This window comes from Notothenia rossii (genome assembly GCF_949606895.1).
Source record: "Notothenia rossii genome assembly, chromosome: 3".
In the NCBI taxonomy this organism is placed as follows: Eukaryota; Metazoa; Chordata; class Actinopteri; order Perciformes; family Nototheniidae; genus Notothenia; species Notothenia rossii.
In genome coordinates this window covers 88955117-88979418 of record NC_136901.1, presented here as the reverse complement: position 1 = coordinate 88979418, position 24302 = coordinate 88955117, and the positions used below count along the sequence as shown (strand labels likewise).

Genomic DNA, 24302 nt, shown 5'->3' with positions numbered 1-24302 from the left:
TTTGCAGGGCATAGAGGCTACTACTACTCGTCCTTGGCTGTTGCAAATTTGACAATACAATTTATTTCCTGAGCAGCAGATAGTTTAGGACCTCGTCTGACAGAATAATACTTTTGAAGTCTGAAGTTTAAGGGTAATAAATCCTTTTTTCTCTCTCGATTACACAGCATTTTGAAGTCAAACTAGTCTTATATGGTAGTACAGGAAGATAAAGGCAGGCGTCGGGATGTTAAGATGAATGTCTGTGGTTGAAAATGGGTCATGGTAGAAAGCAGACTTGGAAACATGTCTGCAACCGTCCACCTTCAACACTCCCTGCCAGATAGCGGCTGCATGGGAGAAGCATTCCCCCCCCCCCACCGTCTCAGCCCAGGCCTAAAAAATGTGAGAAAATGCTGCCGAGTAATTTGGCCTGTACTATGATTATGGGCTTTTTGATATTTTGATATTCTACACCAAATCCTTCTTTCTGCCTCGTACCAACATTGTACTGAAAAGCGCTGTCAAAATATTTTGGAATTGTTGTCAGGGCTCTAAATATGGACTCCTCTTGAAGCGTACTAAAAGGGATCGAATCCTAATTAGTATGTTGGGAAACTTTGTCCATGTGGCACAAAGCTCTGTATGAAGCAAGGACATATCAACAATACATGAAGAGAATACACTCTTTCTTTGAAAAGGTTTGATTAATATACTTAAAAGTAACCAAAATAATGTAACTTCCTCCCCCTGGAAATGTAGAAATTATTCACTGATTATGAAGTGGAAACTCACTCAGAAGTGTGTTTACATACTGCAGGAGTATCTAACATTTTTCATGCAACATTGTCCCAATTCTCACCAAAGCCTGAGCAGTGTCAAAAATACACAGCGTTATGAATGGTCACATGGTCAGTCCAGGAATGAAACAGAACCACCCTCAGACCATGACGGCCGTGCCAGAGCAGCTCGGGGAAACATATACTTAACTGTGAACCATGTGATTTGGCTGCAACGGGGATACGCACGTACTCCTTTAACTGCACATTAACTGGCCTCCATGCAATAACAAGTTAACCTTTTATCTGGCTATAACAAGCTATGCCGCCATGTCCAAATAAACAGAGGATGCTGTTCAATCGAACCCGCTGAAAGGACTTCTAGAGAATGGGTCAAAAAAAAAAAACACTGTTTTGTTAAGCTAAAAACTCCGGGATTGTTTAGCTTATTGTACCACACGAAAAGGGGACTGCACACAATATGAAATCAAAATGCTGTTTGTTGACATTGCTGTTAGTTTAGGAAAATATTGTTTTTCAGCTTGTTTTTGTTGGATGATTACAAAAATATGTATCTAGCTTTGCTTGAAAAAATAAACAATGTCGATGTCAGGACATATTACACAGTGCAAAAACGAATCTTTGCCAAAAACGTCAAACATTTGGAGATGGTATCACTGTGGTCTTACCTGAGTCAGTGGCTGTAATCAGCAGAATGTATTTCCCCTGAGCCTCGCGGTCCAGAGTCTGGGTGAGTCTCAGCTGACCGCTGGACGACAGACTGAACGCGCCCTCGTCATTCCCACCACTTAGCATGTAGCTTAGCTGGCCATTGGCACTTTGGTCGTCGTCTCTGGCAACGACCTGGAAAACCCAAAAACAGGTTCTTTAGAGATTGTGTGCTTCAGTCCTAGAAGAACAGACTTTGGTAAATAAAGAGGGCAGATTGGGAAAACTCCAAAAAGCATGAAATGGCCTCTTTAATAGAAGAGTTGGAAAGTCAAAGCATGGCAGCAGTGGCAGAAGAAACATGCATACTAGTTTAGTACAGTTTGACGTATTACTTCTCTATTTCAAAAAGTAACCCTTACACAGACCAAAACTATGTAGCCTTAGTTTGAGAAAAAAAAAACTGACCTGCAGAATTTTCTGGGGCAAGTTCTCAGAGTTCTCCAGAACATTGACGGTGTAAGGAGAGAGCTCAAACACAGGGGAGCAATCGTTGACGTCCAACAGAACGATGTTGACGGTCGCTCGGTCCACCCTCGGGCTGCTGCCTCGATCGGCGGCCTGGACCACCAGCGAATACGATGAACGCACCTCGCGGTCCAGCTGCTTGGCCACAGAAATCCCCCCTGTAACCGAATCAATCCTGAAGTCAGAGTTGGTGTTGCCTCCTGAGATGGAAAATCGGATCTGCCCGTTGGTTCCCTCGTCTGAGTCGCTGGCGAACACCTGGATGACATCAGTCCCAGTCAAGGTGTTCTCCTCAATCTCGATGTCGTAGATATTCTGCGAGAAGCTCGGCGTGTTGTCGTTGACGTCCAGAACCATCATAGTGACATCCATTGTTGAAGACAGAGCAGGTTCGCCTTTGTCTGTAGCTACAACTGTGAGGGTGTAGTTAGAAAGCTCCTCGCGGTCCAGTTCCCCAACCAACCTGACGTCTCCGTCGATCGTGCCGATGCTGAACTTGTTCCCGAAAGGTCCTTTCATGGAGTACTCGACGTAGCTGTTGGGTCCACTGTCAGCGTCCGTGGCCTTGGCAGTGAACACCACCGTATCCACCGGCGTGTTCTCCTGGATGTAAGTCTTCCTCTGAGAGGTGAAGGTGGGCGGGCAGTCGTTGATGTCCAGTAGGATGATGGACACCTGGGCGGTGCTTGTGAAGCGGGTCATTGGGGGAGGGGCCAGGTCGTTGACTGTGACCACCAGGTTGTAGAAGGATTGGGTTTCTCGGTCCAAGGCCTTCTGGATTTGGAGGACTCCTTCCTTGCTGATGACAAAGTGGCTCTGGGGATCACCAGAAGCTATTCTGTACAGGAGCTGAGCATTTGGGCCTGGAAAAGAAGCAGAAAGTTACAAGACGATCATAAAGATACATAAACATTTTGTCAATAACAGCAGCCACACATTTGGTAGGTAAGATACTAATTTTGTTTTCATTGTTGACTAAGTCCCTAATAGTTTTATTGATTAACCTATTGATCATTTTGTCAATGAAATTTTAGGAAATAGCAAAAAAAGACTTTAAAGGTCAAAAACAGGTCCATTTCTATTCATGTATGATTACAAATTGTCAAATTAATTTATTTGAGAAGCTTAATCCAGAAGAGTTAATAATTTGATTATAAAAACAGATTCATTTTCTGTTTGTCTGTAGTAAACTAAACACAGCAAATTCACCACTGTCAGTCCAAAGTGCTTCATACCAGAGGATACCGAAACACAAACAACACAGACAACAAATCTACTCTCTGTTATTTTAAATTACATTTTTATTTGTCTCCAAAGGTTAAACACATTACTCTCCCTGGCTGGAGAGTAAATAAAACCTGGAAACAACATTTTATTTTGGCAGATAAGATGTGGGGTATTTTCAGGCTGAGAGTTTGGATGCATTATTTACTACAAACCTTGTCTTGTCACACACAGTGCCAAAAACAAATTAATCTCCAAGAGTACTACCTAGAATAAAATAATAGCCAGATAACAAATAGACAGGAGGATGTAGTGAAGGTTGAATGTTGATATAGCCATCCATTGTTCGAGATGTGATTGATCAATATTCTGTATGCGTATGAATAAGGCACTTATATGCGTTATCAAACAAGCATTTCCACATATTGTGCATGCAGTAGCGAGAGCTCTGGCTGCTACTACTCTTGTCCTCCAAGTACACGATCCATTCATGTAGCATGACAGATGGCTATCAATAGAGAAACACCACGGCTAACCACTTCCTAAACTGATAGTGTGGTTGTGACGTTTTGAAAACATGTATTTAAATTTGAAAGCTACAATTTGACCGAGTACATGGGTGCAGTAATATATCTATCCTTGAAATCAGGGGTAATCTGCAGCCCTCCCCCTGGAAGTGGGGGTTAAAATGGGGTTACAATGAGTCTGTAATTGAGCGTCTGTAATTCAACTCAACAGGGTATTCATGTGGAAAGCGCCGGCACCTTCCCACACTCCAGATTGTATTTACAGTATACAAGCAATCCGTTATCAAAAGCTTGAGTGCTGCTTCCATCCGAGTCGAGGCTCTAGAGTCTGGGGGTCGGGGGTCAGGGCTTTGGGAAGTGCTAACAATGGCGGCGTTTTATTTTGACAGTGGAAAGCGGCAAGTATGTATCTGACAGGATGATGTGGTCAGATTATGTGGACAGTGGAGAAAGAAGCCAGACTCTGGTGGAGAGCTAGGCAGCGTATTTCCCAGGAATGTAGGTCACAATAACCACATTAGGTCTGGGTGAAGCGGTAATTACAGCGGAGGAGAGTAGCGGTGACTGTTCAAATACCACACGGCACTTCACAAACACAAAAACCCCACCACCTGAGACGCGGGAATAACTCAGGCCACTTAATCACACGGTGAAGATGTATTTCATCAAGTCACTCATGCAGGGCGCAAAATAAAAACGAAAAATAAAATGTAGGTTTGTGTAACCGACCGTCATAAAAAAAATGACAGGCAGATAAATACATCTGCTTTGGTTCACTAACCATTGATTTATGCAGTTTGGGAATACATTACTGCTTCTAACATCCTCAAAGAACTGTTTTCTTTAAGTGTCCGGACATCTCCAGGATACTTGACGACACTTGATTTATCTGGGATCTAAGTACACATTAAAGTATTTGTTGCCAACTGTTTCTGGTTCTAGTTTATATTTTAAAAAACATTTGTTATTGGTGGTTAAATCACAAGAAAAATTCATCTGAAAACTTGTATGGAGTCAAAACAGTGCCAAAATGTGGTGATTTGTTTTAGAGTTTGATTTGTAACGGGTAACCATTGTCAAGTTGTCAAATTAGGAAATAAAACAGAAACATATTTATTATAAACTTAAGTTGCACATTTTAAGAAAAATAAGAAAATAAGCCATGAGAAATTCAAAAGTGGAAAATTGCCTCTTCTATTTATTTTCTGAGATTCTTTTTACGTATAATTAAAAATTTTTTTTACAAAGAATGCATTTTCCAAAAATATAGTTTTCTGTTATTTGTAGTAATTAAAAAAAAAAACAGCTTTCTTGAAATCCCTTACCTTGAAATATTATCACTCCTCATAGCAACACTTTAAATGTGTATTTATTTTTATATAGCCGCAACATAATTTTTTATCTTGGATCTGTTATTATTAATATTTTATAATTGGGTACGTACTGGTTTTATTAATATGTTATTCTACTTATTTTATGTTGCCTTTTATCTGCACTGTCCCCTTTGCTGTAAGACTCAAAATGTGCCCCGCTGTGGCACGGAAAAAAAGGAGTAATCGTAAAGTAAGTATTGTTTTCATTCCAGTCTTTGAATTGAAAATAAGTTACAAAATAACTAATCGCCCTATTTAATAATAATAATAATAATAGATTACATTTGTATAGGGCATTTCAAGGGACCCAAGGCTGCTTTCCATGGGGAACAAACAAACAAACAAACAAAAGGGGCAAATAATAAAGTCAAATGTAATGTACTCACCATCATCATCATCGCTGGCCCCCACAGTGACGATGCTGGATCCGGGCGGCAGACTCTCGGAGACAGACGAGCTGTAAGAGCTCGTGTTGAATACGGGCGGGTTGTCATTCACATCCAGGACGTTGAAATACACCCTGACCGTGCTGGCCTGCCCCCCGCCGTCCCGAGCCTTTGCCGTCAGGATATAGAACCGCTGGGTCTCGTAGTCCAGCGGACGCGTCACGTTGAAGACTCCGGTCACCGGGTTCAGGCAGAAAGTCTCGTCTTCGTCGTCATCTTCCAGCGAGTAGGTGACCTCCCCGTTCACCCCTGAGTCAGAGTCGCTGGCCAGAATAGCCGCCACAATGGAGCCTGCGAGAGTTGTACCACAGAGGCGAGAAGTTACACTTTATTGAAGAAAAGAATTTAATATATCTACAGGGGACTTTATTATTGCAACTGTTTTGCTTTTTCACTGAACCATTGATCGTTATTAAACTGATGGCCTTTAAACATGATGCAATAACAGCCATGATTAGGTGTTTTTTAGTATTACTGGTACATATATCGTAATTAAGTCCTCACTTGAACTCCTGTTGGATTTTCCAAACATACTTTTACTCTTTCTTGTGATTTAAGTGGTGCCAGGAAGTTGTCAGTATTATTGTAAATGCTGCTGGTCGCTGATAGATTTCCATATAAATGAAATATCAGTTACTGTCCCTTTGACCTAATAAACTCTTAATTTTACCCTCAAGGAAGATAAAGAGGATTTGGGAGAGCTACCACTGTCATATAAAACATTCGTATAAAACATTGTTCTTATAAACCTCTACTCAGAAGCTGCTCAGATGATTTGAGTTCTTGATGACCTTAACAGAGCTATCTAAGTTCACTCTAAGGACTTTTGCAGAAGACGAAACATTGCCTGTCTACGTTATTCGATTCTGGTTTGTTTGACTTACTAACAAGAGGCTACTTTGAATGACACTCACCTGACGCCATGTCTTCTGGGATATCAAAAGAATACGTTGCGCGGGAGAACTTGGGCGTGTGGTCGTTGAGGTCCTTCACCGTGATGTTCAGCCTCATGTCGGACGACTGTTTCCCATCGTCAGCCCGAACCAGAAGGGAATACTCAGAGCGGCGTTCCCGATCCAGCTTCTTTGTGGCGATCAGGTCTCCGGACTCAGGGTCAATCCGAAAGCTGTCGTCCGCCCCGCTGATGATGGTGTACGTCACAAGAGCATTGGGACCCTGAGGTTAGGAAGACAAAGTACGATTATAGTTTGAAACTGCAAATAAAGTAACCTCGATTCGAGTCAATCTGCATATTTATTCTGCCTGTTTACGGCACCAAACCTCACATTTTGGAATCAACATTCGTGTTTACGCGGTCATTGTTCGAATGGATTAGCTCATCGTAATCAAAAACCGAGACCAAATGTTAGGTCAATATTTGCTGAACTTTTTCCCAGGGTTTAGAGTGAGAAAAGGGGCCAGTAAGTTTGTTGCACTCTTCTGAACCCTGGCTGCAGAGAGGAAGAGCATAGTGATTATAGGTATCAAAGGAACTCTATCTGGAAGGAAATCACGTTAGCACAGATGTTAGCGTGTCATGTCTTCAGATCAGACCACCTTCTGTACTTCTCTAGCATGAATGAAACCCTTCGTCAAGGAGACACTACATACATACAAGCGTGACAGGAGAGGAAAGAGAAAACGGATGAACAAACATGAAACCAACTCACAACTTTATGATTGTCTAATATTAAAAAGAGAACATTCTAATTGTAATGTATTTCCGCTTTATTCCGGGGTTTTGATGTGAAGGTGGGGATGCAACTGGTGGTTTGTTTTATTCTTTGAAAAATACATGTATACAGTAGTTTGTAACATGTTGAACATTTTACGTAGGATATTCAAACCATCACCTACTATTTTCTGTATATTGTTATACAGAAAAGAGTCCATTTCAATTATGAACACATACAATTGAAAAAAAACTCTGTTTCCACATAAAAATTGAAAATACTTGTGTCAATGTATTTTTGAAAGAAGGTCATATATAGAAAGATATATATTGGATTTCACAGTATTCTTAAACACATTGTATTTGCACGGGACAGAGGCTGAGAGTGTTTTTCTATTTAATTTTTTTTAAACCTTTATTCAACCAGGTGAAAATCCCATCGAGATCAACGATCTCTTTTTCAAATGAGACCTGCAAAGTGTGTCAGTAAATTGGAAGATAACTTCACTTGCTTTCATAAAATATGACTTCTGGCAGTCAATGAGGCAGCACATTCTTGATATAATGGAGATGTTAGCAGAGCAGCCACTGTGCTTTTACTTGAAGCACATAATCTGTAATAACATGCTTCCTCCAAATCAAAAAGAGGTCGGGTCGCACCAGCCAGAGAAATAAAAGCGGCGGTTGAATGGCGACGTTCTGGTGAGTCTTTGAACTTCTGTGAGCTATAGTGTTCCTCTATAAATGCAACTAATAGATCCCCTGTTCCCTCAGACAACTACAAGCGCCGTGACACATGTGATGGCTATAGCGAGAGGCTTTGGAATAGGAGAGCGGGACTGAATGGGATATGACAACTGAATGAATCTGACGACAGCGCTTGACATTTATATTTGTGCCAGGGACAATAAGAGATCAGACAACTGTCTCACTCTGTGTCTTCAGCCAAAAAGAAAAGGCAACATCAAAAAGCTACTGCTATTCAGTGCGATGGCGCTCTGGTTACAGCTGGCTAAGCTAAAAGAGACCCTTTCAGCCATGCCTGGTGTTTGTGTGATGCTTTTTGATCCTGCCAGGACAATGGGAAGCTTATATGGGGAGGCGCTGCATTAAGCTAATGCTTTATCTACATCGGCACATTTACTGCCTCGTAGACAATGGTGGTCATATAACAAGCTATATTTTACATTAACTACATGCATGCAGCAATGTTGGATGGCAACATTAGCTGTCACTCAATTTAATCTCTAGCTCTAAGGCATGCAGTGGTAACACTCACCATGCAATTTACACAATCAACCTCTCGTTAACAATTGCACAATTTTCTATGGAAAGACACTATTTTTAGCATATTAGCATGAAATTCCAGTTTGTCATGCTGTATTAAAGTCCCTGTCGTTGCGCTGCTAGTCACTAATTAGCCTCTTTGCACTTCTGATGCTAGCGCCTCCTCGTGTAAAGTGTTTCAATTAAATCTGTCAGCTTATTTTTATGATGTACACTGTAGACATCTGGATTATTATAGAAAGAAAGGAAGATGTACTTTTATCAATCCTTGAGGGGAGATTCAATATTTCACTCGGTGTATTTATTGTATACACACATAGGTCAGAATACACACACGAACCAATGCTTGGTAGTGCCCAGAAGGTGAACTCAGGGTGTTTCTCAATGTCGAGGAAGGCTGCTCCAGAGCCACTATTTGAAGCATACTACGTCATCGAGTGCCGCCGAAGGACTGTTCCAATGTCCAGCATACTTGGAATTCTAACGAGTCCGGCGTACTTCGTAGCGAGAAATTTTGATTCGTGTAGAATCCGCGGTCTTAAAATCCCGACAATGCTTTGCGCACGGACCAATTTCCAAGTCTTTGGCGGAAATCGCGCTCCATTTAAGGCGGGGCCTCGCATATGATGCACACCTGTTAGCCTGTTCCACAATTCTTTGTTTTCCGAGGAAGGATTCTTGCCTCGCTTCTGAAGCAAGTGACTCGGAAGACATGTGCTACCAAGCAAGCGTCCTCGACATTGAGAAACACCCTCAGTCTGTATTTAGTCTGACTGGGACTTGAACTGGCGACCCCTTTGGTTCCCAAGTCAAGTCCCTGGACTGAGCTACAAATATGACCCCAAATATACCAAAGCAGTACTTGTTGTCAGAAATGTTGTCTTATTGAAGGAAAACCGGAATTGCCGGTTCATATAACTTTTGATTGCGTTAACAATCATTGAACGTTCTACATGCTGCTAGATAAAAGGTGACAAACAAGTTAGATATTTTTCATTATTAGACTTGATTTGATGATGTAACAGACCGGAATCAAGTTAAATTCTGTCTGTCACAAAGCTACCTTTTTTCCTCCTCCATGTTCAACAGACCTGTTGCATACTTTAAATGTTCATGCGCCAACATGTCTAGACACAGAGTTCGCTCGTCAAAAACTTTAGTAGAAGTCAATATCGAAAGGCTCAGTTCATGCTGGCTCTTATCTCTTTCCCGAGGCTTGTTTTTACGACGGATAAAACCTCCGTCTCCTTGCCCCGGCCTCTCATTGCATTACCAGAGACCCGGTCAGACATCCAGGCCCAGTAAAAAAAAAAGGACGAGGAGGACGTTGCGAGGCACCGCTCATCTAAAGATCCTGCTGTCATCAATCAGTAGCTCCAGATCTGGCAATCCCATCAGCCACCTGGGCCGAAGTCCGGAAACCAACACCCGCAGTTTGCCAATTAATTTTCTGATAGGGTTCAAAGGCTGAGCAAAGTGAGGAGGGAGAGCAGGAGGTCCAGCTCGGCCACAGTCCAACACACACACTTGTACATGCATTAAAGGTCACCTATTATGCAAAATCCACTTCCTCATGTCTCTCCTACATCAACATGTGTCCCCTCTTCTTCATGTCTCTTCTACATCACCATGTGTCCCCTCTTCTTCATGTCTCTTCTACATCACCATGTGTCCCCTCTTCTTCATGTCTCTTCTACATCAACATGTGTCCCCTCTTCTTCATGTCTCTTCTACATCAACATGTGTCCCCTCTTCTTCATGTCTCTTCTACATCAACATGTGTCCCCTCTTCTTCATGTCTCTTCTACATCAACATGTGTCCCCTCTTCTTCATGTCTCTTCTACATCAACATGTGTCCCCTCTTCTTCATGTCTCTTCTACATCAACATGTGTCCCCTCTTCTTCATGTCTCTTCTACATCAACATGTGTCCCCTCTTCTTCATGTCTCTTCTACATCAACATGTGTCCCCTCTGTGTAAAGAGACTCTGAAAGTTTCAGGAACAAAGATTCTCTCTCTTTTTGTCCTGATCCATTTCTATAAAAACCTGTCTGAAAATGAGCTGATCAGATGTTGGCCACTTTATGATGTCATAACGATGTGTTGTCTTGTGTAACCATTAGCCAATCAGCAACCAAGGTAACCCCCCCCCCCCCCCTTATCACCTGAATCTCCTCCTAGAGCACCATTGAGTTCTTTGTAACCAAATCTCTCTCAGAGGGGCGTGGGGAGGGGCTCCTTATTTTCATCTTAAGTAACAGACAGAGAATCAGCACTTTTGAAACAGGGCTGAAACAGAAGGGATTATGGGTAATGCTGCAATGATCTGCTTGGTGTTTCAGCCAATCAGAGACAGGCTCTGTATATATCTGAGACCTATATATTGATGAAAAACAGTATGATAGGGGACCTTTAAGATCTCTCAAACGCATACACTTGCACACTGGTTGCCCTCTTGACCTTGACTGAAGGGTTTGACTACTTTACAGCTTTGGTTGTTTGGGAAGGGGGGGCCGACCAATTAAACAGCAGCAGCGTCCCAGGGAGCATCGTACCAGACGGGAGCAGGAGGAAACTCATTTAGCAGATGAGTGGTTTTTGGGAGCAAGCAGTGAGAAGTGAGAGGTGCGAAGCAGACAGCGCCGGCGGGGATAGTGAGCTTCCTGTATGCAACAGTACCGAGAAGTCAGGCCAATCATAATACAGACAAGCTGAAAAACAAGCAACGTGTTGTCACTGAGAGCTCAGATAGAAAGCCTTTAAAAGGGTTAGATGGACCGACCGGACGCACTGCTGCTTCGCAAATCTGTTTTCAACGCGTTAAAAACTGCGAAAAATATACTCGCAGTGGTTGTGCAAGCCTCTGGAACACATTACTGTTCATTTGAGAATAAGCTGACTTTCAGAGACCACTCCTAAAACAACCATTGTTGCACTTCTCTTTATGAAGAAGGTTTTTTTTCACCTGTGACATATTTTCCACATTAGGTCAGAATTCTAATAAAACAACAAAGTCTTTCCAAAGGCAGATTTTTTTCCTCAAACGAGGTGAGAAACATTTGCAGAGAGGCCTCGCTGCATCAGACAAACGTATTTTATCGATTTTCTTTCAACCCTACTGAACTCTCTTTCTTCTTTTCGGGGTGGGAATGGGCATAGCGGAAAAAAACGGATGCGTAAGAAACAGCATTTTAATACCCTCACACATGAATCCCACATGTAGCACTGTTAAATTGGGAGGGATCATTATGATGTCTGAATTCAGCCGTCAGCTGGCCAACAGCTTGCACTCTTGGCTACTCTGCACAGGCTCACACATGTGGCTTTCTCAACGAGGGCTCCAGTGCGTTCTGTGCGCTTAGTGTCAGCGCAACTTAAGTTTCCTGCGTTAGGATGTGGGCAAAGACTTGGCTGGCCTCGTATCTGGCTCCCAGTGAGAGCTGGAATCAAGCACAGGCTTCTATTTAGCAGCCTATTCATGGCAGATCTGGAGTTTGGAGTAAACATCTCTAGAATCTGTAGGCTGCAAAAGGCTCCTCTGCAAGTGTCTTTTTCATTTGAATCTCTGCCTTGTAAGCAAAATGCGGATTCTCTTGAAGATCTTGATCATTTGAAAAGATATGCGTGCGTGTGATTGAAGGAATAAATGCTTATTTCTCTACACATTACAAAAAGCTTAAAGGTGGGGTAGGTCATTTAGGAGAATTTGAAAATACACAACCGGAGAAAATCTGCCACTTCCTTACAGAGCCCCTCCTCCAACACACACGAACGCGCACATGACCAATGAGGGCACGAGATAAGTTTGTGCACGGGATGGAAGGCTGACAGGCAGGTAGGCCATCCAGTTACTTTAGCCGGGCCGGCACAGATGATTGGTCGTGCTTTTTACAGCGCCACGGCTTCCACAGACAACTTTTTGTGATGGATTTTTTGTCAAAGCACTTCAGATATTCATTGCTATCAGGATGTTAAGAGCATTCCATGGAATATAACAAAAGGTGTAGCTCGAGCCGGTTCCTCAAACGTACCTACCCCACCTTTAAGTTACAGATCACAGCTCAAGCTAACACTAAGGAAAAATGGAACAACAGTGCATCCGCTTTTAACATCGAAACTGTGAATAGTTGGCGCTAAAAAAAGAAAATAATCAAATAACGTCCTTAGGTTTACGGTCAAAATAGTATTCCAACAAAAGAAAAATGACCAGAAGTGAGACTTTGTAAAACTTTTCTCACAATCGGAGCTGAGAGACGGGGGTGAGGGTAACAGCTGTGCAATAAAAGACGTGCTGCCTCATAGGTTAAACATCACATTTGAGTTCATTCTCACTCTTTGTAATCTCTCTCCCCTCGATGACCTGACTTTTTCCATTCTCTTCCACTGTGTCCTTTGGCTTGGGTGAGGCACCGCAGACCTCGGAGATGCCGACTGGGCCCGCGTTTGACTCACTGCTGGATTTAATGTCCATATCCTGCCCAACGCAGCTAAAGATGGAGCCTTTAACTAATCGAGAGTGATCCCGGTGATGTAATATGAACTATGGAGGCCGCAGAGGGAATATCAGAGCGGCTGGACGCAAAATCAATCGCTGTCCGCTCTCCTTCGGGCTGTGTGACACCAGTGGCCTCGACGTGTCTCAGATAACGTCAACACGAGACAGAAAAGGACAATTCTGTGTGTGTGAGTGAGTCCATAAAAGAAAAATGCATGACGACAGATTGCTTTCGAAGAGGTTTTTTTGTTTGTGTTGCTCTGTAAGCCTGTCTGTCTCGGCCACTTTGTGTCACTGGGTGTTGGTAGGAAAAGTAAAGTAGTGTTTTCTGAATAATTTATGAACTGTTAAGTCTGAAAAGTGTGATGCCTGACATTTCCCAGAGTCCAAGGCGACGTCTGTAATTGCAAAGACCATTGGCAAAAAACAGTAGGTGTGTTTGCTTTGGCAAATAGGCTCTAATGGATTATCAAAACTGTTGATTATTTTCCCACCATCAATTAATTCATGAATTCAACTATTATTTCACTCCTACTCTGTATGTGTTTTTCGCAATATGTTTGTCTTAGCACTTCTAAACACCTCTTAATTAAAAACCCACAATGTACCGCTTGTAAATGTCATTCTCTTTCACCATTTGTACTGGTTTAATTTGTGTTATGTCCTATATATATTCATGTTGCACTGCTGGAGGAGCCTGTGACTTAAGTGTTTCATTGCCATATCTACACTGAAGCCACACACATGGCAATAAAGCCTTGAATTTTGAATCTAATGTTCATATGCGCTAAATTCCCATTATCCCTAGAATGCTCTCAATGTTGTTTCAATCTGCCCTGAGTAGCTACAACTCCTTCGGCATCAATGTGGTCCAACGTAAAGATATTAAATGTTGACCAAGCATCATTTCATTATTGACAGCTGCGTTGGCCGTAAAATTCCATTCGAAGCTATAGCGGTTTCGACACTGTCGGAAAAAATGTAGAGCTTATTTTCTATTTGAGTCACTCCCGGGATATCTATTCAGAAGGCAGTGGAGTGGAAAACGGGCACAGCAAAGTAAAAAACACTGTCAGACAGAAAAGAAACGGAGGGAGCCATTACCTTGTCTGCATCCGTGGCTGTTAGCTGCATTATCTTGAAGCCATCTCCAACGTTCTCCTCAATGGTCACATCGAGAATGTCATTAGGGAAAACAGGAGGGTTGTCATTGACGTCCTGGAGCGTGATCTCCACCTGCAGAGCAAGAACAAACAACCACAGTTTCCGTCAAAGCTCTTACAAACTCGGCCTGCTACAGCTGTTAAGATTGCTGCAAAGAAAAACAAAAAACGTGTCCATCTTGGATTTCAAATGATGAAGAAGAAGCTGCACAAGAAGTTATAATTCTCAGACTCCAGAGAGGCTGGAGAGGGAAAGCTGTGAAATAATGAAGTGTGGTATATTGACTTGAAGGGTCAAAAACTGAAGGGACTGAAACATTACTTTTCCCTAAGTTCATTTATTTGGATTCAATAGGCTAGTAGTCTGCATTTCAAAGCTATAACACAGTACATGTATTGTTTGATTGATGTATTGATGTGTCTACGTTTTTTGCCGTATCATTTTGGTCAAAGTCAAAATAGCAATTGCAAGAAAAGAGAGTTAGAAACTAAACTGCAGTGATTAGCCAAAGCTAATTACCCTATTTTCCAGTTTCCTGTCATTACAAAAATAAATGTAGCTGCCTTAAAAACCTTAGTCATTGAGTCTGTTAAACCATAAAGGCTGCAGCTAAAAGTAAAAGTAATTTTGCTAAAGTTAACAATGCTCATTTTGTCATTGCAGCCTCTGGGTGTTTCTCAATGTCGAGTACGCTTGCTTGGTAGCACATGCTTCAGAACCGAGGCAAGAACACTTCCTGGCATTCGGAAAACGAAGAGTGGAACAGGCTAACAGGTGTGCAGGTGTGTGTCATATGAGAGGCCCCGCCTTACATTTTCCGCCACAGATTTGGGGAAATTGGTCCGTGCGCAAAGCATTGTGGGGATTTTAAGAACGCGGAGTCTACACATGTGCAGCCTCGAAATTTCTCATTACGAAGTACGCCGGCCTCGGTATAATTCCAAGTATGCTGGACATCGGCTGAGCTAGCTAGTCAGGAAGCTAATTTATCCACTTCTTCCTACCTGTTTTCTTAGAATTGAATAATCAGTGTCGATGCTCAAATTCCTGAGTAATTGAGTTTGTTTAACTACCGAAATCAGGAAGTAGCTAAATGTAATACAAATTGAGTAAAAGAAACACCTGACCATCTTAAAGATAAGCCTAGCAGTCACTGCTATCTCTGTCCAAACTCTATTGCATGCATGTGACTGGAGGTTATAAGCTGCCTTTTAAACACATATCTAAACTAATTTAGTTTAAGATAAATGCAATAAAGAAAAAAGCTGAGAAACAGGATATTTTGTTTGTCGGTAGTACAGTAGTATAAAAGGAGCATTAGTACCGCTCCGTATACAAAGCAAACATAAACCAACATAAACTAACATATCTAGACAAATGCATGACGGGTCTATGATGGAACTCATCTACCCTCGCCACTGGAGCTCATGGAGAATTTACAATTTACAAATTCACTTGAGGCTCCTTCCGTAGAGATCTACAGTAAGCGTAACAGGAGAGCAAACTAACTGCAGCTCAGGGATTTTCACTTTCATGTCTTAGAGGGAAAAATAAACACGCATTACTGTCGACCACAGACCCCCCATGTGGATACACTTTGTGCCATATAGTGAGACTTGTTCTGATAACCTAAATGTAAGAGAGACGCAAGGGCGGTCAGAGTCAAACCTATGATTAGATACATTGTTTATATGAATTATGTCATTTCAGTAAATCAAAGTGACATTTAACTTTTCCTCATTTTTACAAAAAAGACCATGTGAGCCACCTCAAAGATCCCCAACGGTTTTTCCACAACACTTGGAGAGCCGTTCATCACCAGCATAGCTTCAGGGAAATACTACAAGCTTTTACTACATGGTCAAAAGTATTTGGAAAGCCTTTTCTGTTGTTCATAATTGTAGGACCCATAGTTCAATTGAAGGAAATGTTAATACTACAGCATCACTTGTTTAGACAATAGAGAGTTTCCAGCCTTGTGGGACCAAATTGGGGAAGGCCATTTCACCAGGACAATGCCCCGATGCAGCAACGCAAGGTCTTTATGAGAAGTGTGACTGGCTTTATCCCCTCTTACTAGGAGAGCATTAGCTTTAAACAAAGTGCAATCATTTGTACATCAAATATATGTACTTTTACGGTCTCAAATGGACTCAGAGAAACCGACCACAAGCATCCACCTACAGTAAAGGAGGACAGTTCATCAGTAACACAAGCTCAGCTATGCAAATGTCTGACGGAAAGTGGAAACCCTGGAGACAGTGAGAGTGAGACATTTACGGTTTCAGATGTTCTCTGTCTAGAGTGGCAATATTACATTTCCAATCATATCCCATAACTTAAACTGCAGTCCCCTCCACCTCATCCTCTGACCCAAATATGCATTTCAAAGCCAGTAAACATGGCTCACTTTTGAATCATAACAGACATTTTGCTGCGCGTTCTCTGTTTATTGACTCTATAAATATGGAAAAGCCGTGTTTAAATTCTCCAGCGATAGGATCTCCATTAATGTTGACAGTGATTATGGTAATTCTTGTGTCGGCATTACAAGATGCTTCAACCTCCCTTTCACAAACCACTGAAACCCGCACAGATGAAGCTACGTGTTAGTGAGATGAGATAGGAAATGGGAAAAGAACAGTTATCAAAAGTGTACAATGGGTGCAGCTTTTGGAGGCAACAAAAGTTTCCCAGCGGGCATTTATAGAGCAGACAATAGGCCTCAAGGCTGTACGAGCACCAAGGTGGGGGGTCAGATACAGCGGCCTATTCATACCCGGCCATTGACAGGAAAAGCAGACTTTGCATGTCGCCACAAACAGTAGCAGGAAACTATCCGTAACAGCTGCCACAGACCCCTTTTTTTCCGAAAAGCTCTGTTCGTTAAAGATGACCCAGAACAAAAAGCTTGAGGGAGACGCAGCTGAAATGGTGTCAGAGTCTGGCTGAATAAAAGATGCTCCTCGCTGTGTACAGCTATGACACCGACGGCAGAGGGGCAAGTTTCCGTATGGCCGCAATTAGAACAAATCATCACAGAACACTCGTCTGTTCTGCTGGTGCCAGGACGAGGATGTTGTCCACTTATTAAAGTGACTCCGAGTTAGTGTCTGCATGAGCGGAGATAATTACAGAAGAACAAACCGGATTATGTCCTGGGCACCAACGATGCAAGAGGCTCATAAACAAGCCACAGTGACAGCGGCTCGCGACTCAACTTGAGCCGAGGGACCGGGGCAAAGTCAACAAACAATGAATATTTATCTCCCGCCCTGTGTGGCCCCTTGATGTGTAAATAATGCAAGGCCCATTTCTGAGGAGAGAACTAATTAGGGTAGAAGTGCAGTTTTGAGAAATAATTACGCCTCACGATTCCAGTTTGCATTACCCAGGCTCCCACGGGACACAAATATATCAAAGGGCTTTGGTGAAAAACATTCAGTGGAGGAAGAGGAAGCAAGGTCAGGGGGGGGGAGGCTGAGAGAAGAAGGAAGAGAGGTTTTGTTCGCTCTACCTGTCTGTGGCCGACCCAGATGCCCCGGCAGAGGCAGGTGAAACACATTAGTTTACAAGGTAAAAGATTGTGTTTCATGAACTACTGTTTCAAGTTGCAGGTGCTGCTAACTGGCTGCCAGGGTTTTATTATTTATGGGCAGGTATGAATGATTCACGCGTCAAGTGGTTCCTGAACGCTGACGATTATGAGACCTTAAGTGATGGAAGGTATTTGTCCATGAGTTTGAGACTGGACCTCGAACCCAGCAGCGATAATTCATCTTGTCACAAAATTCCCAGGGCATATATGATAAACGCAGGACTGACAGGTGGGATAACTTAGATATCTGATGCAATCATGTAGGCATTTCACTCATATAATTCAAATTTAAAGACTCACTTCAGCCATATAACTAGAAAATATTTTTTTTCGTAGTATTTAGCCATGCACACAATTTTGTAGTAATGTTCCGAAGTCTTGAGATATCTTCTGCTTCTGCTATGACCCCAATATAAATGAGTAGAATGTTTTTTATTTGTGTTGTGCTCAAAGCATACACTTGAAAAAATCAGCAGAAACTTGTCTTCTGGTAAAATTGCCCCAGTTTGAAGGGATTTTTCCCTGACTTCACTTCCCACTAAGAAATAGTCAATTTGAAAACTGTTAAAGGTGGGGTATGTAATTTTGGAGAAAGCAGCTCGAGTGCGCTAGAATTTGAAAATACACAACCAGAAATAATCTGCCACTTCCTTTCAGAGCCCCTCCTCCGACACACACGAACGCACACATGACCAATGAGGGCACGAGATAAGTTTGTGCACAGATGGAAGGCTGACAGGCAGGTAGGCCATCCAGTTACTTTAGCCGGGCCGGCTCAGATGATTGGTCGTGCGTTTTACAGCGCCACGGCTTCCACAGATGACGTTTCTTTATGGATTTTTTGTCAAAGCACTTCAGATATTCATTGCTATCGGGATGTTAAGAGCATTCCATGGAATATAACAAAAAGTGTATCTCGAGCCGGTTTCTCAAACTTACCTACCCCACCTTTAAGGAAGAGGATTATGACCAAAAGGTAACCAAAACATCGATTCTGAAAAGATATGCTGCTTTTAAGTTTCTTTAAAGTCATTTGTATTGCTGTGAGGGTCATAGGAAATCACGTTAACCTCCACTGAATGGGGGTGGAAGCAGGAGTATTGGCAGATGACACCAAAAGTATCTGTGTGGCTAGGGCTGGTTATAAAAACCCAGTATGTTTTTGTAATTTGGGTAAACTGACCTTTAAAAAGTCTTGCCGCACCCTTCCCACGTTGTATTACTAACATGCTACATTTAGCCATCTCCATCTTTAGAAAGACTTGCTTGTGGAAGCAAAGCAGACATCAAAGAGACATTTAACTCAAAAGTAACAGAATATACCAAAAATGATTCTTTCATCCCACAACATTTTAATATCTGGAGTTAGAAACAGAAGCAGTTCTGGTTACAACTGAAGGTAAAAGCATTACCTGCGTCCCTGAGAAAAAAATTGTTTCCCCAAAATCTAAAAAGTGGAAGTAGCACGGGTTTTCATGTTTCCCAATAAAACTTTTCATACGTTCTGCCAAAAACTCAGACGTAGTCAGACAGATAGATGGAAGAAAAGTTGCAGCAGAAGCAAGAGACCTTTTATTTGAGGACAATCCCATGTAGCCTGTGCACATATTCTGTCAGTTACCCAATCACTTATTTCTAATAACCGGTAGAAAGTGGGATTAATGAAGAGAGGAATGGTTTGCATTACAGATGAGTAATACGGTGCCTGCTTGCTCCATTGAACACAGTTATAGTCTGAGGGCAAAGGCTGAAACTCACATCATTAGCTCTAAACATTTCTTCCAAAGCAGAAATAAATGTGAACTCTGAGTGCAACCGATGCACAGTTGGCCTGTAAAATGTTGAGCTCATCTGTTCGTAAAAACGAGAGCAGGGTGCGCCCATAGCAGGAAACAATCATTTCAAAAATGATTAAATGTCTCATTAGATGCTGTTGACGACTTGGGGTCAAGGGTTGGGGGAAGCACCGACTTCCAGCTCTCGTTACAGTCGGCCTCTGAGATTGAACAATTCCACTTCATCCATTTTTCACCGATGAGCACATGAGCCCGTTGGAACAAATGTGTCAAAAAAAGAAACTGGGATCAGAAGCCTATTCCAAATATAACACCTTTCCATGAAGCCAAAGGCATAATCGTGTGCTGTTAAAAGGAGTTACTCAGGCTTTGGCACAGTATAAACAACATAATGGCACGTAGGAATTTTTGCAATGCCATAAAACAGAGTCAACACTGAAAGCCTTTAAAACTACATATGAATAATATACAACCAAATCTAATCCAATCAGAGGTATGATGTGCTGTTTGTTTACAAAGACATGATGGTCATCTAAGGTTACATTGGTCCGATGCTCAGCTGGGGTCTTGTGTAACGTGAGGACCTTGACCGAGTTGAAGGTTGGTAGCAGAGTATTCTAACAGAAGCAGAAAAACACACTGCTGTGCTTCTCTGAAGGGAACAGGGGAGTCCTTCTTAGACGCAGATGGAGAGGTTTCATCTCTTCCAACCGCGAGACATTTGAAGAACCGCTCCCTAGCAGATCAGAAAGGACGTCCAAACTCATTCCCTTTGGACCGCTTCAACAAAGAAATAAACTCCCAGCGGCTTCTGACTACATCCCTGCACATCGGAAAATCCTACTATGCGGAAAAGTGCTGTATTGTACTGAGAAATCTGTCATCCTCTCAACTTTGAAAATGGATTACTGCCTGTCTAGAAAAAGCCCAGACCCATGACTGCGTTTGCCTTGCTTAATCGAAAAACCGTATGGTTCGATTCACACACGTCTGTGTAAGAGAAAAAGTGGGTGACAAAATGCCACATTCAATAAAAGGAATTTCCTGCAACTCTCAAGACATGCAGACAAAGACTTTTGCTATTTAACTTAATCCCAACTTCCTTCTCTACCTCTCCTTGTGGTTGTTTCAAATGTTTAGATATAACATCATAGACACTTGGTTCCAGATGTATGGGGAGCTGAAGAACTGATAGGTTCAGCCGGTCAAAGACGATGCAAGCTCTGCTCTGTCTTTACACAACAAAAGGAAACAAAAAAAATGAAGGAAAGGTCAAAGTGATCTCAGCAGTAAGGTTATTTTAACACGTGTACATTTGCAACCGGCTCCATCTGTCAAACAAACGCCTGCAGAGTAATTCATCTTCCAACCGCAGTCATCAGACCCGGCAAAGTGCATGCGCTCTGGAGACAGGAATTTGAGCGTGCCGGAGATGGGAATGTGCCCGGGAAAAAGCAGACAAAGCTGGACGCCAGCCAAACCTCAATGCACTGTGCGAGAGAGAAGTAAGGATACGATCATATCCCCCCCCCCAAAATCAGATGCAGTCCCATGGAAAGAAAAAAACAGAGAGAGATAGAGTCAGACAAAAACAAAACAGCAGGGCCTGCAAACCATCACAAAGCACCTTGGCCTCACGTAACCAACAAGGGGAGAGAGAGGACAGACAATGCTGGACAAGTGGTTTTAATAAAGGGGATCACTGTCCTCTCTGCGGTCCACTTCACCAACTGTTAAGAGATTGTTTGTCCACAGCAAAACCTCTTCGAGCCCCCGGCGAATTCTTGCCAAGCGCGGTTCCCTCTGAGCATTTCTGATGGGATATATTATCCAAAATAACGCATGACCCACCAGGTCATCAGGACCAGGCTTTTGTTTCACAGAGATTCTGGGCTCTCTGACATCTCCGCACACAGGAGAGTGGAAACAAATCGTGATTGATTGCCGTTTATAAATGGCGCCATATCCGGACATGAGTAGTGCAAACTGGGTTTTTTCTTTACTATAAACATCCATAACTCTCTCGCTCTCCTTGCTACCTGAGTGAGTTAGATGGAAAGTCGAATTAGACCTTGTGCAAGATCAGAGTGGAGATAATGGCGGCTGAAGATTTCCTTGAAGCTGGAGAACAATTCAAAGCCATCACTGAAATTACCATAGCCTATTAAAGGTGGCGTGTTCTGTGTCCCTGGATTAAGAGGTTAGGAGAACATCAAAACAAGCATTTTCTGCTTCTTGTCAGATGAAAGGTAAAAAAATAAATAATAATTAGCCTATTTGTCAAAAGTATGCTTTGAAGATGTAAGGAAAGAAATGTATTTTTTTTTTATCAGTTATCTGTCTGTGTTTTAAGGACTTCTTGAAAAATGGAAGGAGACCATGACTGGAGTCCGTGTTGGAGCCACTGACTCTGCGTGAGTCTACGCTCTAATCACATGCGCTTTCTCCACTATTACCTACAATTATGGCATTTGAACCATGCAAAGGAGATCAACTAAGAAACAAAACACTTTGAAGTGTCTAAAAGAAATCTCAAAATACATTAAAAACACAAAGGTTTTTCTGATATTAACCATTCCTGGAACTGATTACCAGATCTGACACAGATTTGATGGGTATGACCATGTTTGGATACTATATATTTGAGTATGAATGGTTGTACTTCTGATGCCGTGGTCGCCCCTTTGCTGAACATAACGATGTATTCAACACAAGATAAGCTTATTTGCAGTTCTTTTTGTTAGATTTTAAGTAGCCGCCCCGTGCTAAACTTGATGTCGATGCATTTTCACAAAGGATAAGAGGTAAGAAAATATTTCCATCCAGTAAAGGACCATGTAATCCTTTAACTGATATCAAGGGAGGGAAATCCCCAGAACTAGAGATACAGCTTTCACCCGACAGCCCAAACATGAATAATTGCTACAGCTTTTACTCTCCAGGTGTATAATGAAGTTGTCAGACTCAGCAAGACATGGACCACTTACAAAATATAGCTTACAAGTTAATATATCAATCATTTCGCACACAAAAAAGGGAGTATTTATATATTACACTGTTCGTTTCTACTTGCAAAGGAGTATTTTCCAATGTGGTTGATACGTCTCTAAATGAGAGATTTTAGAACCACTAGTGAAGTCCAAAAAATAATAGAATTGTCGTCTTTGATTCAAATTTGATCTGATTTGTCCGGAGCCAGAATAAATATACATAAGACATGCTGATTGTTCCAGATGGCCCTGTATGTTCTGCTCTTAGCATTTACATCAGTGATGTTTTAGCAGACGAATGCTGAATCAAACATCTTCCTCTGAAGCCAGCGTTTCTTTCCAAGACTTCTAGGTGATATGCGAGAGCTTTAAAAGACTATTATGGCATCCGTTTCATAGTTGCTGTCAACCAGTGATAAATGCATGAGATTTACAGGAGCTGGAGGGGGGGGGGGGGGGGGGGGGTAAAGATGCATTAGCATAGCATTTCAGTCTGGATTCGACCTCATTACCATCAAGTCAAGTCTGTGGTGACATTCCCCCCCTGCAGTAAGCTAATTGTTAAAGCTAGAGATCTAGGTTAAATAATTAGCCTACTGTAATGATGTTTGTGACTGATTTGATTATCAATTCATTAGATCTGGTTTCCATCAGGCCCAGCCTTTGGTTGGGAGTTCAGACGGTATCAAAGGAAATGTTGTTCCCAGACTATTTCCCGTCTACTTGTTTGTTTGTGACTGGGGTTTGATCGAGGAAATGTGTCCCCATTTAGTTCCAGCAAGACAAAACACAAACATTTGTCTTTGAGGGATTGCAGTGATAATATATTAGAACATGTCCAATACAGAAGACAGTGCTGTAAGAAGAATGCCAGATTGTATGTCACAGAGTTCAGTTTTATAATGAACTGTTCACCTTAAGTTGAACTGAACAGGATGGCAGAGTTCTGTATGAAAGAAAATGGTGAGGTGAGTATAGAAAGAAAATGATACTTAACTGCTGTTTACTTCATTTACAAGTGAAGGAGTGAAAGACAGCTAGTCAGAAACAGGAATGTAAGTGCGTGTATGTGTGTGTGTGTGTGTGTGTGTGTGTGTGTGTGTGTGTGTGTGTGTGTGTGTGTGTGTGTGTGTGTGTGTGTGTGTGTGTGTGTGTGTGTGTGTGTGTGTGTGTGTGTGTGTGTGTGTATGTGATCAGCGATGTGGAAACCAGCTTTAATTTAAAACAGGACTGGGATTGTTGTGTGAACAGCTCCAGGCACCCCCAGTAGCCCCTGTTGATGTGAAAAAACCCTGAAAACATTAATGTTGGGAGGAGCAACATGGTGGGGGTGGGTAGGGTATATGTGTGTGTGTGTGTGTGTGTGTGTGTGTGTGTGTGTGTGTGTGTGTGTGTGTGTGTGTGTGTGTGTGTGTGTGTGTGTGTGTGTGTGTGTGTGTGTGTGTGTGTGTGTGTGTGTGTGTGTGTGTGTGTGTGTGTGTGTGTGTGTGTGTGTGTGTGTGTGTGTGTGTGTGTGTGTGCGTGTGTGTGTGTGTGTGTGTGTGTGTGAACGGAGGGCAATGCAGTAGTTGAACTTGTGGCTGACCTGCGCTCCAGAAGAAGCCCAACAACCATCCTAAGCTTCTGCTGATTAGGCTAGAAATAAGATAGTAGTTTGAATGATAGTTTGGAACAATGGACATTTTGAGAATGGCCAATTCTGTAAGCACTTATCAGGGTTAGGGGCTAGGGTCAGAGGGCTGGTTTGCCATTTTGAGAAATATGCTTGTTGTTG

At 42.2% G+C, this 24302-nt stretch overlaps 1 protein-coding gene across 2 annotated transcripts in view; it reads right to left on the bottom strand.

The window, feature by feature from the left end:
* Window positions 1-24302, bottom strand: part of fat4 (FAT atypical cadherin 4) — a 110544-nt gene that overhangs the window by 41220 nt on the left and 45022 nt on the right. For both annotated transcript variants that reach the window (XM_079671913.1, XM_079671912.1), the window contains exons 2-6: window positions 14085-14216; window positions 6440-6701; window positions 5466-5816; window positions 1896-2818; window positions 1448-1622 (exon numbers count right to left, since the gene is read on the bottom strand). In XM_079671913.1, coding sequence (XP_079528039.1) covers window positions 1448-1622; window positions 1896-2818; window positions 5466-5816; window positions 6440-6701; window positions 14085-14216 — 1843 coding nt within the window. The remainder of the gene's footprint in view (window positions 1-1447; window positions 1623-1895; window positions 2819-5465; window positions 5817-6439; window positions 6702-14084; window positions 14217-24302) is intronic.